Raw genomic sequence first — 17095 nt, forward strand, 5'->3', positions numbered from 1 at the left:
AAGTGTAAACTTAATAGAGTAGGCCATTCAAGGAGTTGGTGTGATGGTGCCAATGGCTTTGAAACGTTCTCAGCACATTTAAGGAACTTGACAAAAAAACTTTCATTACTTTAACAGAACGTTTCTTAAAAGTTCAAACATGGTCACATTTTGACATGGGGAATAGTTTGACATTGGGAATGTTCTCAAATTCTTCCAAGAACGTTAACAAAACCTTATTCTGTGGGAATTTCAGTACTTCAGCATAATGTTTCCTACAGGTTTCCACATGGTTCTATTTAAAGTCATGTTCTCAAATTGTTCCCAAAAATGTTAAGTAAACTTTCCATAAAAATCACAAGAACTTTAGTAACGTTCAGAGAACGTTATAAGAACGTTATTAAAACATATACATTCCGTTCTCAGCATAAACAAAACTCTCTCTATCCTCTATCTTGTTAAGTGTTCAGGGGTCCACTAATTGATAACACCTGATCTTAATAAGAGCTTGTTCCTTTGAAATGGGGTCTGCTTTGTATTCGTAAAAAAACATGGCATGCTAGCTCCATCCTGGTGGCACAGTGGACAAATTCAATGGATAGAGAATTTAAGATTATAGAGTTGAATCTCACTGAATTCATGTGTTTGCATGATTAATGTGTAAGGAAATTAATTTCCATGTCTCCTATCTGTGCTTGGAGTAAAAAAGAGTTTACCCAAAATAAGCTAGCAGTGTTGTTAAAAGTATTATTGAAACATTCAGTGTAAGTTTTAAGGAAGTTATTCAAAAACCTCCAAATAACCTATAATTTCCATTCTCAGAGTGTTAATTAAACCTCCCAGGAAACATAGCCGCAGCAAGTACGGGTGCTGAGGGTGCTATAGCACTCCCTGAAAAATCTGAAGGAAAAAATAATAAATAATATATATATATATATATATATATATATATATATATATATATATATATATATATATACACTGCTCAAAAAAATAAAGGGAACACTTAAAAAACACAATGTAACTCCAAGTCAATCACACCACCCCCAAAAAAGGAGTGGTTCTGCAGGTGGGGACCACAGACCACTTCTCAGTTCCTATGCTTCCTGGCTGATGTTTTGGTCACTTTTGAATGCTGGCGGTGCTTTCACTCTAGTGGTAGCATGAGACGGAGTCTACAACCCACACAAGTGGCTCAGGTAGTGCAGCTCATCCAGGATGGCACATCAATGCGAGCTGTGGCAAGAAGGTTTGCTGTGTCTGTCAGCGTAGTGTCCAGAGCATGGAGGCGCTACCAGGAGACAGGCCAGTACATCAGGAGACGTGGAGGAGGCCGTAGGAGAGCAACAACCCAGCAGCAGGACCGCTACCTCTGCCTTTGTGCAAGGAGGAGCAGAAGAAGCACTGCCAGAGCCCTGCAAAATGACCTCCAGCAGGCCACAAATGTGCATGTGTCTGCTCAAACGGTCAGAAACAGACTCCATGAGGGCCCGACGTCCACAGGTGGGGGTTGTGCTTACGGCCCAACACCGTGCAGGACGTTTGGCATTTGCCAGAGAACACCAGGATTGGCAAATTCGCCACTGGCGCCCTGTGCTCTTCACAGATGAAAGCAGGTTCACACTGAGCACGTGACAGACGTGACAGAGTCTGGAGACGCCGTGGAGAACGTTCTGCTGCCTGCAACATCCTCCAGCATGACCGGTTTGGCGGTGGGTCAGTCATGGTGTGGGGTGGCATTTCTTTGGGGGGCCACACAGCCCTCCATGTGCTCGCCAGAGGTAGCCTGACTGCCATTAGGTACCGAGATGAGATCCTCAGACCCCTTGTGAGACCATATGCTGGTGCAGTTGGCCCTGGGTTCCTCCTAATGCAAGACAATGCTAGACCTCATGTGGCTGGAGTGTGTCAGCAGTTCCTGCAAGAGGAAGGCATTGATGCTATGGACCGGCCCGCCCGTTCCCCAGACCTGAATCCAATTGAGCACATCTGGGACATCATGTCTCGCTCCATCCACCAACGCCACGTTGCACCACAGACTGTCCAGGAGTTGGCGAATGCTTTAGTCCAGGTCTGGGAGGAGATCCCTCAGGAGACCATCCGCCACCTCATCAGGAGCATGCCCAGGCATTGTAGGGAGGTCATACAGGCACGTGGAGGCCACACACACTACTGAGCCTCATTTTGACTTGTTTTAAGGACATTACATCAAAGTTGGATCAGCCTGTAGTGTTGTTTTTCACTTTAATTTTGAGTGTGACTCCAAATCCAGACCTCCGTGGGTTGATAAATTGGATTTCCATTGATTATTTTTGTTGTCAGCACATTCAACTATGTAAAGAAAAAAGTATTTAATAAGATTATTTATTTCAATTCAGATCTAGGATGTGTTGTTTAAGTGTTCCCTTTATTTTTTTGAGCAGTATATATATATATTTTTCCTCCTTTTTTCTTTCCTCATATATATATACATTCTACAATGTAGAAAATATTAAAAATAAAGAAAAATCCTTGAATGAGTAGGTGTGTCTTAGAAGAGCAATAGAGCCGTCAGTAGCGCGGGCAAAGTTTTTTTTGCACTGATTTACACAGGTAAAATCCCATCGGGATTTAAATCTATTTTGTGAGCAAGGAAATGCATTTTTTTTTTATATTCTAAAATGAGTTCATTAAGTTTGTTTCCTTTCCCCTCCCGCTTGCTATCCCTCCTCCAGCCCAAACAGCTGTTCTGGAACAGTGATTGCACCAAGCGCTGCCAGTGCATCAGCCGTAATCTCATCCAGTGTGACCCGCGCCGCTGCAAGGCCGAGGAGGAGTGCGCCCTGCGCCATGGCGTGCGCGGCTGCTTCGCCCAGCGCTCGCAGCACTGCGTGGCGTCCGGTGGCGGTGTCTTCAGGACCTTTGACGGGGCGTCCCTCCGCCTGCCTGCCTCCTGCTCCTTCGTGCTGTCCACCAACTGCCACAAGCTACCTGACCTCTCCTTTCAGCTCATCGCAAACTTCGACAAGTGGAGCAGGCCCAACCTCACCACCATCTCCCATGTGTACCTCTATATTAACGAGGAGAATATCCTGATCTCCGGGAGCACTGTGAAGGTGATGGGGAGGGATTGAGGGTAGATTTAATGGATGAATTAAAGGGTGGTTAGATGGTTGGATGGATGGATGAGTGTATGGCAGCAGGAAGATGATTTGGGGTGTCAACAGGTGCATTTATTTTTGCATCGCTATCATCTGTTTATTTTGGAGAGAATACATGTGAAATGTGGGTGTTTTTATTAGTTTGAGGTTGGATGGTGAGTCATGTGTATAGTTACATATATATCGTACAATTATTTGTGTGTGTGTGTGTGTGTGTGTACTTAAAAAGTCTGACCACGAGTGCATGCTGTCCTCCCTCCAACCAGGTGAACGGCACTCCTGTGTCGTTGCCTTTTGTCACGGGCCTGATGATGCGCATCTCCACATCGGAGGGCTTCCTGGTCATCGACACGCCGCAGGACATCCAGGTGCGCTACAACCGCTTCAACACGCTCAGCATCGCTATGGGCCAGCGGTTGCAAAACAAGGTTTGTTGTTGTTTTCCCTTATGGTTGGAGAACATTATGTAAGCATTATGTAGAACATTACATGGTTATTGTAAAGCATATTTGGGGTTTATTTGAAAATAACTAAGAGAGCTATAAAATAGCATGTATTATTAAGGTGTGCGGCCTTTGCGGCAACTTCAACGGAAACCCCACTGACGACTACATCACCTCCCGTGGGAAGTCGGCCATCAGCGCCCTGGAGCTGGCCCAGAGCTGGAAGACCAATGGCATGCAGAACGGGTGAGGGGGAGACGAGGCATGGGGAAGGGGGGGCATGGGAGAGAGACAGTTAGTGGTTAAAGTGACAGTTCTATTTTTAAAAATTATATTTTAAAAAACCACCCTATGGTGTTGTTGCTTCCTCAAAGCCATTAAAAAATGTGTTTGCTGGTTATTTAGCAATGCCCAGAATCTCCTAGGATTCATGGAGAATGTAGTGGTGCGAGTTGAAACATATTGTATCATTGGTGCATTCAAAAGCATGGATGGTTCTGCCAAACTCTACCTCTACCTCCCATCTCTTCACCCTCCCTCACTCCAGCTGTGATGAGAACCAGTACGTGGCTCTGGCCCAGTCGTGTGAGAACACAGCTGTGCTGGGCCTCCAGGGCGAGGAGGGGTGCCAGAAGCTCACCCAGATGAAGGGCTTCTTCCATCCCTGCCATGGCCTGCTGGACCCCAGGCCCTTCTACCAGTCCTGCTACCTGGATGGTTGCTACAACCACCACAAGGTCCAGGTGTGCGGCTCGCTGGCTGCCTACGCCGAGGCCTGCCGCTCCCTAGGCACGCTCAACACCAAGTGGATTGCCCAGGAGAATTGTTGTAAGGGCACAGGCATGGGGACGGTCATGGGGGCATGGCGCCACTGGCAGGAGAGAATGGGCTTCTGGAAAGGGGTTACAAGGGGAGGTACAAGGGTGAATATTGATAAAACATGATAAAGAATATTCAGAACACTAAGGCCCTCAAATTCAAATCTGGATCTTGAAGCCAACTTCACAGCTTTTTTTTCCCTAATCAGGGACTGGTAGCTCAGCTAACAATTCTGTGACAAAGTGTGTCAAATATGCAGGGCCGGACTAAGAAATTAAATATACAGTGTGTGTGTATATGTGTGTGTGTGTGTATATATATATATATATATATACTGCTCAAAACAATAAAGGGAACACTTAAACAACACAATAGCCTGCTACAGCAGGCTACTAACTAACATTTCCAGTGGCACACTGACTCCCCTAATGATGAAGGTGAAGCCATAGGCTACTCACAGGGATGGCTGATGCGCTCGTCGTGGCAATAGCCCATCTCAAGATCAGCTACTTTGAAAAACAGTTCTGTTTTTAGCAAAAAATTGGGTGTTGAGAAAAATAAAATCTATTGGTTGTACAGAGATGAGTATTTCCAGCAGTAGGCATTTGCTTTCCAAACGGTACGTTTTTCCCGCGATTGTATTTTGAAATCTGCGAAAGAGGCAAACTGACAGCCGCAACCAACCATAGTCAGTCACAGCTCCCATGTAAATCAGGAGGACTGGCATCCATTGCTAGTGTACCCATGAGTTTAACAGTCAAATTGCCAAGGTAAGAGGTTATAAAACCCTTCTATGGATTAAATGTCTATGGCCACAACGCAAGCTGTATATTTAGTGCACATGCTGCCCAAACGGCTGCCTTCCCAATTGTAGACATACCAGTAACTACCAAAATAAAGGAAACACTTGAGTAAACAATAGATACAAAGTATATGTTATGGTATTGGGTGCATTTTCCTGGCAAGGTTTAAGACCACTTGTAGAATCTATGCCAAGGCTCATTGAAGCTGTTCTTGCAGCCTTTTAAGACACTTTATGTTGGTGTTCCCTTTATTTTGTCAGATAGAGGTATGTGCTTGTGATAACTTAATCCACAGTTATTTTTTTTAAACTATTGATCCTCTGGGGCAAAATGATGCTCTCCGGTGTATTTTAAACATTGAGAGCGGGCTCCTGTGGTTGGATAACTCACACAATTGACCAGTCACATTTATTTATTATGAAGTTTATTAAAAGAAATTGGGGGGGGGGGGTCGGTTACCCAATCAAGGCAGGGATCCCCATTTACCCACATGGGCTCCCTACCTCCTTTCTTCCTCCGATCTGATGATTAGAAGAGTGGCAGTAGCAGGCTGTCTACACTCATTTAGAGCAGGCTCCTGAGTCCTCCTGTGGTTGGCGGTTGCAGTAAAAAATATATATATAATACCAGCCAAAAGTTTGGACACACCTACTCATTTAAGGCTTTTTCTTTATATGTACCATTTTCTACATTGTAGTTTTGACGTCTTCACTATTATTCTATGAAATAACACATATGTAATCATGTAGTAACCAATAAAATGTTATATTTTAGATTCATCAAAGTAGCTACCCTTTGCCTTGATGACAGCTTTGCTCACTCTTGGCATTCTCTCAAATAGCTTCATGATATGCTGAGCAATTTTTGGGTGCTTTTTCTTCACTCTGCGGTCCAACTCATCACAAACCATCTTAATTGGGTTGAGGTCGGGTGGTTATGGAGGCCAGGTCATTTGATGCAGCACTCCATCACTCTCCTTCTTGGTCAAATAGCCCTTACACAGCCTGGAGGTGTGTTGGGTCATTGTCCTGTTGAAAAACAAATGATAGTCCCACTAAGCGCAAACCAGATGGGATTGCGTATCACTGCAAAATGCTGTGGTAGCTAAGCTGGTTAAGTGTGCCTTGAATTCTAAATATATCACAGACAGTCACCAGCAAAGCACCCCCACACCATCCCACCTCCTCCTCCATGCTTCACAGTGGGAACCACACATGCAAAGATCATCTGTTCACTTACTCTACGTCTTACAAAGACACATCGGTTGGAACCAAAAATCTCAAATTTGGACTCATCAGACCAAAGGTCAGATTTCCAGCTGTCTAATGTCCATTGCTCTTGTTTCTTGGCCCAAGCAAGCCTCTTCTTCTTATTGGTGTCCTTTAGTTGTGGTTTCTTTGCAGCAATTCGACTATGAAGGCCTGATTCACAAAGTCTCCTCTGAACAGTTGATGTTGAGATGTGTCTGTTACTTGAACTCTGAAGCACTTATTTGTGTTGCAATCTGAGATGCAGTTAACTCTAATGAACTTATCCTCTGCAGCAGAGGTAACTCTGGGTCTTCATTTTCTGTGGCGGTCCTCATGAGAGCCAGTTTCATCATAGCGCTTGATGGTTTTTGTGACTGCACTTGAAGAAACTTTCAAAGTTCTTGAAATGTTCCGCATTAACTGACCTTCATGTCGTAATGATGGACTACTGTCGTTTCGCTTTGCTTGTTTGAGCTGTTCTTGCCATAATATGGACTTGGTCTTATAACAAATAGGGCTATCTTCTGTATACCCCCCACCCTGTCACAACACAACTAATTGTCTCAAACGCATTAGGAAGGAAAGAAATTCCACAAATGTACTTTTAAGAAGGCACCCTTGTTAATTGAAATGCATTCCAGGTGACTACCTCATGAAGCTGGTTGAGAGAATGCCAAGAGTGTGTAAAGCTGTCATCAAGGCAAAGGGTGGCTACTTTGAAGAATCTCAAATCTCAAATATATTTTTATTTGTTTAACACTTGGTTTTGGTTACTACAGGATTCCATGTGTTATTTCATAGTTTTGATGTCTTCACTATTATTCTACAATGTAGAAAGAAGTAAAAAAATAAAGAAAAACCCTTGAATGGGTAGGTGTGGCCAAACTTTTGATTGGTACTGTATATATGTTTATAGAACGGGTGGGTCTAATCCTGAATGCTGAATGGTTAAAAGCGCATTCCATCCGGTGTCTATTCCACAAGTTACCACCGGCTAAATCTATGACGTTAAAATGCCTATTTCCTCTGTTCCATCTGACTGTGCAATCCACTGTCTCATCAGCTCAGGCAGGGAAGTTATAAATTTGATCTCCACTGTCAAAAGCATCTAGTCATTATCTCACATTTCTTTTAGACTAGCATTTGGTTTTCAACAGCGGAGATTTATATTAACCTTGCTGTCTGTCTCTCCGACATTTGCAACATTGTTTCAATATTCTCTTCAACTGTCCCATAGTAATGATCGTGTAGGAGTCGGGATGAGAGAGAGAGGCAGGCAGTGTTTTTCAGCCTGTCGAAATCATGAATGAGCTGGCATCATTTTTATGGATATATACAAAGAAATGTCAATTGAACCATCAGGGACCATCAGGCAACGTCCTAAAAACATATTTAGGGACGTCCCTCTGACCAAGCTGGGAACTAGACAAAAACCTCCAGAGGACCTTGGCAGAACGTACTGTTTTAAACTGTCATTTGAACACAGGAATGTTCTTGCAACGTTCCCATGAAGCGTGTCTAGAACATTCATGTCTTATATTCCGAGAACATCACAACCATGTTCTATGTATGTTTGGTTGTGACGTTGATGGAATATTCTCCAAACCCTCAGAAAAGTAGACACATGAATGTTCTTACAACGTTCCAATGAAAAGTGTCTACGACATTAATATTGAATATTCCGAGAACATGGTAACCATGTTCTGGGCAAGTTCTGTTTGACATTAAGGGAATGGTCTTTGGGAAACAGTCCTTGCACATCACTGGAAGATTCGCATGAAAATATTCGGTAATGACCTAATGAGACTCTAAAGGGAACATTCTCCAAAGTTGTGGTAACATTTTTTTGTTAGCTGGGAGGTGTGTGCAATTAAATTATCAGGTAGGACAGAAAACCAGCAGTACTCCGGACCTTGTAGGGTAAGATTTGAATACCCCTACTTTAAGGTAACATACAGAGTTCCGCAGGGGTAGGTCCGTTATTGTTATTACTACACATGCTACCAAAGGGCGATGTAAAACACAAAACACGTTATGCAATGGTTATGGCTTTCATTGTTACGCAGATGATAGACAGTTAACTGAGGTGTATGAATTACTTGGGTGTGGATCCAAACTTCAGATATGTACGGGTAACTTGAACTTTGAGCATGCGTTGGTGTCCGTGGGGGAAATTGCAGGGAAATTTGATTTATGTTTCTCTGAACTGAGCATCAGGCTATTCAAGAATGACAGTCAGTTCAGTTGTGTTCTCATGGGTGAGTGTTAGTGGTGTGACAGCTAACATTGTTCCTGGATCTGTCATTAGCAGAATGGATCTACGACCCTTGCGCAGGAGAGATCTGCACCAACAACACGTGTGAGCAGGAGAACGGGGGAGACCTGTGTGGCTGCCCTGAGCTGCCCAACAACGCTGGGGGTGAGTGCGAGGGGGGGGAGTGGGGGAATCGAGAGAAGGGGGTGAGCGAGGGTGGGGCGGGGATTGATTGTTAGGGCTAGACAAGAATAGAGACAATGGTAGAAATGTCTTTTTTTAATCTTAGTCATTTATTTATTCTACTCGATCTCATTTTGATCAAATCTCTTACAAGAAATACCTGGGTCGTGTTCACTAGGCATGAAATGGGAGTAAACCGTTTGAACACGACTTAAGCCCAAGTCTAGAAACTGAATACTAGGTAGATACCATATTCTTATGATTCTCAAACCCTGTGTTTTCGCGCCAGGCGAGGATGACATAATCCAGGCGGAGGTGACATGTAAGCACGCCCAGATGGAGGTGTCCATCTCCAAGTGTAAGCTCTTCCAGCTGGGCTTCGAGCGTGAGGACGTGAGGATCAACAACCAGTACTGCCCCGGCATTGAGGGAGAGGACTTCATCTCCTTTCACATCAACAACACCAAGGGCCATTGCGGCTCCATTGTACAGGTAATTAACCACAGATTGAGGGTCATTGGATCATTTTTCAATTCTAACCTTTATCATAAGGGGTGTGATAATATATCTGTCCCTGTATCAGTGGTTTCCTTCCACATAAACAACACAAAGGAACAGTGTGGCTCTACCAGACAGGTAGCCACAGATCTACAGTCAGATTAGTCTACCTTTAATCAGAACTGTAATCATTAGCGGGATGAAAAAAGATCTGATCTTGGATTAGTGGTTAGAATGCTACTTCCACCTACGGGTGTCGAACACGTTTTAGGCTTGTGACTCAGGGCTAATAGAGCTCCATTTTCCTGGTGAGAAATTGCAAAAATCCGTATAGCCAATAGGGTAGATCTGTCCTCCTACACTGCAAAAAGTGAAATCTAAGTAAGCCTAAATATCATATATTGAGTGATGAATCTCTTAAAATTTGTTTTTTTCTACTTTTTTCATGCAAAGCTAAGTGAGCTAATGTCATTGACAGATAGGTTTGCTTATTTTAACCTAAAAAAATGCTTAATACAGGTAATGTATCTTATTTCAAAATATTTTACCTTAATACTGACAATAAAGGTAAAATATTGTGAAAAACACATTGAAATTAGATAAATTACTTTAGTTTAAAATAGGCTAAATTATCTGCTAATGACATCAGATAACTTACTTGGTAAAAAAAATATATATATATATACACTGCTCAAAAAAATAAAGGGAACACTTAAACAACACAATGTAACTCCAAGTCAATCACACTTCTGTGAAATCAAACTGTCCACTTAGGAAGCAACACTGATTGACAATAAATGTCACATGCTGTTGTGCAAATGGAATAGACAACAGGTGGAAATTATAGGCAATTAGCAAGACACCCCCAATAAAGGAGTGGTTCTGCAGGTGGTGACCACAGACCACTTCTCAGTTCCTATGCTTCCTGGCTGATGTTTTGGTCACTTTTGAATGCTGGCGGTGCTTTCACTCTAGTGGTAGCATGAGACGGAGTCTACAACCCACACAAGTGGCTCAGGTAGTGCAGCTCATCCAGGATGGCACATCAATGCGAGCTGTGGCAAGAAGGTTTGCTGTGTCTGTCAGCGTAGTGTCCAGAGCATGGAGGCGCTACCAGGAGACAGGCCAGTACATCAGGAGACGTGGAGGAGGCCGTAGGAGGGCAACAACCCAGCAGCAGGACCGCTTTGTGCAAGGAGGAGCAGGAGGAGCAGTGCCAGAGCCCTGCAAAATGACCTCCAGCAGGCCACAAATGTGCATGTGTCTGCTCAAACGGTCAGAAACAGACTCCATGAGGGTGGTATGAGGGCCCGACGTCCACAGGTGGGGGTTGTACTTACAGCCCAACACCGTGCAGGACGTTTGGCATTTGCCAGAGAACACCAAGATTGGCAAATTCGCCACTGGCGCCCTGTGCTCTTCACAGATGAAAGCAGGTTCACACTGAGCACATGTGACAGACGTGACAGAGTCTGGAGACGCCGTGGACAACGTTCTGCTGCCTGCAACATCCTCCAGCATGACCGTTTTGGCGGTGGGTCAGTCATGGTGTGGGGTGGCATTTCTTTGGGGGGCCGCACAGTCCTCCATGTGCTCGCCAGAGGTAGCCTGACTGCCATTAGGTACCGAGATGAGATCCTCAGACCCCTTGTGAGACCATATGCTGGTGCGGTTGGCCCTGGGTTCCTCCTAATGCAAGACAATGCTAGACCTCATGTGGCTGGAGTGTGTCAGCAGTTCCTGCAAGAGGAAGGCATTGATGCTATGGACCGGCCTGCCCGTTCCCCAGACCTGAATCCAATTGAGCACATCTGGGACATCATGTCTCGCTCCATCCACCAACGCCACGTTGCACCACAGACTGTCCAGGAGTTGGCGAATGCTTTAGTCCAGGTCTGGGAGGAGATCCCTCAGGAGATCATCCGCCACCTCATCAGGAGCATGCCCAGGCGTTGTAGGGAGGTCATACAGGCACGTGGAGGCCACACACACTACTGAGCCTCATTTTGACTTGTTTTAAGGACATTACATCAAAGGTGGATCAGCCTGTAGTGTGGTTTTCCACTTTAATTTTGAGTGTGACTCCAAATCCAGACCTCCATGGGTTGATAAATTGGATTTACATTGATTATTTTTGTGTGATTTTGTTGTCAGCACATTCAACTATGTAAAGAAAAAAGTATTTAATAAGATTATTTCATTCATTCAGATCTAGGATGTGTTATTTTAGTATTCCCTTTATTTTTTTGAGCAGTGTATATATTTTTTATCACTCAATAGAAGATACTCTACTTGACCAACAGTATGTGGACACCTACTTGCTGAACATCTCATTCCAAAATCATTAATATGGAGTTGGGCCCCCCCTTTGCTGCTATAACAGCCTCCACTCTTCTGGGATGGCGTTCCACTAGATGTTGGAACATTGCTGCGTGGACTTGCTTCCATTCAGCCATGAGCATTAGTGAGGTCGGTCACTGATGTTGGGCGATTAGGCATGGCTCGCAGCCGGCATTCCAATTCATCCCAAAGGTGTTAGATGGGGTTGAGGTCAGGGCTCTGTGCAGGCCAGTCAAGTTCTTCCACACCGATCTCGACAAACCATTTCTGTTTGGGCCTCGCTTTGTACACGGGGGCATTGTCATGCTGAAATAGGAAAGGGCCTTCCACAAAGTTGGAAGCACAGAATCATCTAGAATGTCACTGTATGCTGTAGAGTTAAGATTTACCTTCACTGGAACTAAGTGGCCTTGCCCGAACCATGAAAAACAGCCCCAGACCATTATTCCTCCTCCGCCAAACTTTACACTTGGCACTATGCATTGGGGCAAGTAGCGTTCTCTTGGAATCCGCCAAACCCAGATTCGTCTGGCAGATGGTGAAGCGTGATTCATCACCCCAGAGTCCAATGGCGGTGAGATTTACACCACTCCAGCCAACGCTTGTCATTGCTCATGGTAATCTTAGGCTTGTGTATGGCTGCTTGGCCATGGAAACCCATTTCATGAAGCTCCCGACGAACAGTTCTTGTGCTGACGTTTCTTCCAAAGGTAGTTTGGAACGCGGTAGTGAGTGTTGCAACTGATGACAGACAATTTTTACACGCTACTTGCTTCAGCACTCGGCGGTCCCATTCTGTGAGCTTACCACTTTGCGGCTAAGCCGTTGTTGCCCCTAAACGTTTCCACTTCACAATAACAGCACTTACAGTTGACCGGGGAAGCTCTAGCATGGCAGAAATTTGACAAACTGACTTGTTGGAAAGATGGCATCCTATGACGGTGCCATGTTGAAAATCACTGAGCTCTTCAGTAAGGGCATTCGACGACCAACGTTTGTCTATGGAGATTGCATGGCTGTGTGCTTGATTTTATACACCTGTCAGCAACAGCTGTGGCTGAAATAACCGAATCCACCATTTTTTTTACATTTATTTTATTTCACCTTTATTTAACCAGGTAGGCTAGTTGAGAACAAGTTCTCATTTGCAACTGCGACCTGGCCAAGATAAAGCATAGCAATTCGACACATACAATGGAATACACATGGAATAAACAAAACATACAGTCAATAATACAGTAGAACAAAAGAAAACAAAAAGTCTATATACAGTGATGGCAAATTAGGTAAGTTAAGGCAATAAATAGGCTATGGTGGAGAAGTAATTACAATATAGCAATTAAACACTGGAATGGTAGATGTGCAGAAGATGAATGTGCAAGTAGAGATACTGGGGTGCAAAGGAGCAAGATATATAAATAAATACAGTATGGGGATGAGGTAGGTAGATAGATGGGCCACATACTTTTGTATATACTGTGTATTTAGGCTTGCTTAGATTTCACTTTTTGCAGTGTATCCAAATTGCCAGTAGGGCTCCATGTTACTAGTGAAATCTCTTCCCAGATCAAGTCATACTATACCTACTGTAATGACGGTTATTGTCTGGAATTTCTATCTTCAAAATGAGAACATTTTATTTTCTACCAGTCCAACGGCACACACATCATGTACAAGAACACGGTGTGGATCGAGAGTGTGAACAACACAGGCAACATCATCACCAGGGACAAGACAATCAACGTGGAGTTTACCTGTGCCTACGAGCTAGACCTCAAGATATCCTTGGAGACCGTGCTCAAGCCCATGCTCAGGTTAGAGGACCTTCTTTTTCTCAACACTAGGGTTGCAAACTTTCCCAAAATTTCCAGGTCTTCCAGAAATCCCAATTGTAGAATTCCCAGAATCAGAAGGGAATAAGCAGAAAATCTAGAATACTTGAATCAGGTTTTCTGGAAAACCTGGGAATCTTGGGAAAGTTAACAGAACTTTGCAACCCTACATGATGAAATGTAGTCTGAAATATGCATTTATTTTGGTTTTATATCTATACATTTATGTGAACGATAGAGATACAGTATGTGCCATGTCACATTGGACAAGGAGACAAGAGATTGCACACGACCAATGTTTTCCATTCCCTGACTTCCCTCTCTCTATCTCCCCCCCACCTTATCTCTCTCTCTCTCCCAACCTCCCTCTCGCTTTCTCTCTCTCTCCCTCTCTCCAGTGTTATCAACCTCACCCTCCCCACCCAGGAAGGCAACTTCATCACTAAGATGGCGCTGTACAAGAACTCCTCGTACCGCCAGCCGTACCGCGAGGGCGAGGTGGTGCTGAGCACGCGGGACGTCATCTTCGTGGGGGTGTTTGTGGAGGGGGCCGATGAGGACCAGCTCATCCTCATCGTCAATATGTGCTGGGCCACGCCGTCCCGCTACAGCAACGACCACCTCCGCTACGTCCTCATAGAGAGAGGGTAGGCTCAACACCTACGGCCAAAACAGCACCCTATCCATAATCAGGCTTGGAAAATTCTCGCAACTTTCCCAAAGTTCCCAGGTTTTCCAGAAATCCTGGCTGTAGGATATTGTAAGACAACACAGGAAAGGACCACACTAAATTCTCCTTCTCTGTTTCCAAAGTTGTCCCAACGTCAAGGACAACACCATCGGCATGGCTGAGAACGGGGTGTCCCTCACCTGTCGCTTCCACGTCACCGTCTTCAAGTTCATCGGGGACTACAGTGAGGTCCACCTCCACTGTGACGTGTCACTGTGTGACCACGAGACCAATACCTGCAAAGTGGTGAGGAGATCCTGAACACTGCACACTGAACATGGTGGTGCCCACTGAACACAGGTTCATATTACATCAGGAACCACTTTAATCTGTCCAGGAAACTGTCCCAAAGTGTTAATATGCGGCAAATGATAACAAATCTAACATATTGTGAAGCATGCTTACAATGGCTACGTTATTCCACCTTATCACGTGTGTGTGTGTGTGTGTGTGTGTGTGTGTGTGTGTGTGTGTGTGTGTGTGTGTGTGTGTGTGTGTGTGTGTGTGTGTGTAGAACTGTCCCCACAACAGGAGAATGTACTCAGACTACAGCGATCACAAGGAGCAGATCCTCACTGTAGGACCCATCAGAAGGCGAGGTATACATCAGTGTTGCCCTAGTGTGTGTGTGTACTGTATGTGTGTGTGTTTATTGTCTGTGTCTGATGTCCAACTGCAACATCTGCATGCATTATGTTTGAGTTTGTGTAAATACTAGTATGTGTGTGATTCATAATTTTGTGTTTATGTGTGCATATTAGAGTCGGACTGGTGTGAGGTGGGTAACGGAGGCTGTGAGCAGATCTGCACCAGTAAAGGGATGGGAGCTATGTGTAGCTGTGTGACTGGGATGCTGCAGAGGGACGGCAAGAGCTGTAGAGGTAAACACACATCATCCTCTCACATCTATACAATGCTAATAAATAATATGGGTCATTCTACAAATACTGCCTTTAAGGTAGTGTAATTTTGTTAAAAATACATTTATTTCACCTAATTGTACCATTCTGTCATAAAGAGCAACTTCATAACAAACATGTTTCCCATTTCCACTGTCACAAGGGGATTTATGGTTGATTTCAGATAAAATCATTAACCCTGTTACGATCAACCCTGTTACTTTATTTGGCACTTACTGTACTGTAGTCTTTTTTTTCTTCTTTTTTTAAGTTGAACATTATTAAAGAATGTTAAAATTAGGTGAAATGAAAAGTAATTTTTCACCAAGTTACAGATCTCAAAAGGCACCAAAATTGGTGGAACGACCCACTTATACAACAGAATTGGTAACTACTTGTTAATCAAATACAAGATTAATACAAATCAATCTTCAAGAAACAAGCACGTAAATCATTAATACTGTATTGTTACCATTTTACCGTCGACTTTTTAATTAATGCCTGGTTATTTCGGAACCATAATGTAAAGTACCACCAAAAAATTATGTTTGATCCCAAAATGCTGGTGTTCTCTTCTTTCTCATCTGACCTTCTATTCTACCCTTCATAAGACATTCTATTTTTTTATTCCCTCCATGCAGCTGTCAGCTCCAGCGTTGACCTTCGACCCCTTGTTTTCCCACTGGCTCTTAGCACCATGGTCTCCGTGCTCCTCACTCACACACACAATTCCCTCTTCTCCTAACCCTGGGCGGACAGTCAGAGAGAGAGGAGGGAGAGAGAGACAGATAAAAGAGAAGAGGAGAGCAGTATAACATGAAAAAACAGCAAACCAGAGGAGAGCAGACATCTACACTTCCTACTCACTGTCACAGACTGCCACAGCAACCAATCACAGAGCAGAGAGGCACTTCCCACCCGTTCCACTAAACAATAACAACAACAACTCACCAGACTGGGGCACTGGATCACAATGGAAAAAGCCCTCCAAAAGAGTCTCTCTATTCACGTATACTTTAGCTAGACAGCAGAAAGTCGGTATATTTCATTTAACAAACAGCTTAGTGAGTTAGTACTAGATACAGTGTTTTGGTTTAAAATAACTGTATTATTATTTATGTGTGAAGTCAGAGGCTGTGTATGTGAATTGATTACCTGTTCCCTTCTCAGCCCCTGATCCCCTACTCTGAAACTACAGTATGAGTCTCAGTAACATACCAAGTAATGCTCTGGTGCAGTGGTTCCCACCTTTTATAGTCCTGTACCCCTTCAAACATTCAACCTCCGGCTGCTTACTCCCTCTAGCACCAAGGTCAGCATACTCTCAAATGTTGTTTTTTTGTCATCATTGTAAGCCTGCCACACACACACTATACGATACATTTATTAAACATAAGAATGAGTGTGAGTTTATGTCACAACCCGGCTTGTGGGAAGTGAAAAATAGTTCTTATAGGACCATGGCACAAATAATATAATAAAAATCTATAATTTTGCTCTTTATTTAGCCATCTTACATACATTATAAAACTTTATTTGTTCATCGAAAATTGTGAATGAGAAGGGTATGCTTGAAAGGACGCACATAACTCTGCAATGTTGGGTTGTATTGGAGAGAGTCTCAGTCTTAAATAATTTTCCACACACAGTTGTGCCTGTATTTAGTTTTCATGCTAGTGAGGGCCAAGAATCCACTCTCACATAGGTACGTGGTTGCAAAGGGCATCAGTGTCTTAACAGCGCGATTTGCCAAGGCAGGATACACTGAGTGCAGCCCAATCCATAAATCTGGCAGTGGCTTCTGATTCAATTCAATTTTCACAGAACAGCATGTTGCAATTTCGATGAGGCTCTCTTGTTCAGATATCGGTAGGTGGACTGGAGGCAGGGCATGAAAGGGATAACAAATCCAGTTGTTTGTGTCA

General features: G+C 43.9%; 1 protein-coding gene across 1 annotated transcript in view; it reads left to right on the forward strand.

Annotated features, from left to right (window-relative positions):
• The window catches only part of LOC106567602 (alpha-tectorin), a 74930-nt gene extending 58244 nt beyond the window's left edge, over positions 1–16686 (forward strand). Inside the window, exons 23-34 of the mRNA XM_045692769.1 lie at positions 2694–3074; positions 3386–3547; positions 3684–3808; positions 4110–4390; positions 8743–8853; positions 9161–9363; positions 13360–13523; positions 13940–14188; positions 14355–14517; positions 14786–14870; positions 15033–15152; positions 15812–16686. Coding sequence (XP_045548725.1) covers positions 2694–3074; positions 3386–3547; positions 3684–3808; positions 4110–4390; positions 8743–8853; positions 9161–9363; positions 13360–13523; positions 13940–14188; positions 14355–14517; positions 14786–14870; positions 15033–15152; positions 15812–15915 — 2148 coding nt within the window. The 3' untranslated portion in view covers positions 15916–16686. The remainder of the gene's footprint in view (positions 1–2693; positions 3075–3385; positions 3548–3683; positions 3809–4109; positions 4391–8742; positions 8854–9160; positions 9364–13359; positions 13524–13939; positions 14189–14354; positions 14518–14785; positions 14871–15032; positions 15153–15811) is intronic.
• The last annotated feature ends 409 nt before the right edge of the window (positions 16687–17095 follow it).

The sequence above is a fragment of the Salmo salar genome, chromosome ssa13, assembly GCF_905237065.1.
Source record: "Salmo salar chromosome ssa13, Ssal_v3.1, whole genome shotgun sequence".
NCBI lineage: Eukaryota > Metazoa > Chordata > Actinopteri > Salmoniformes > Salmonidae > Salmo > Salmo salar.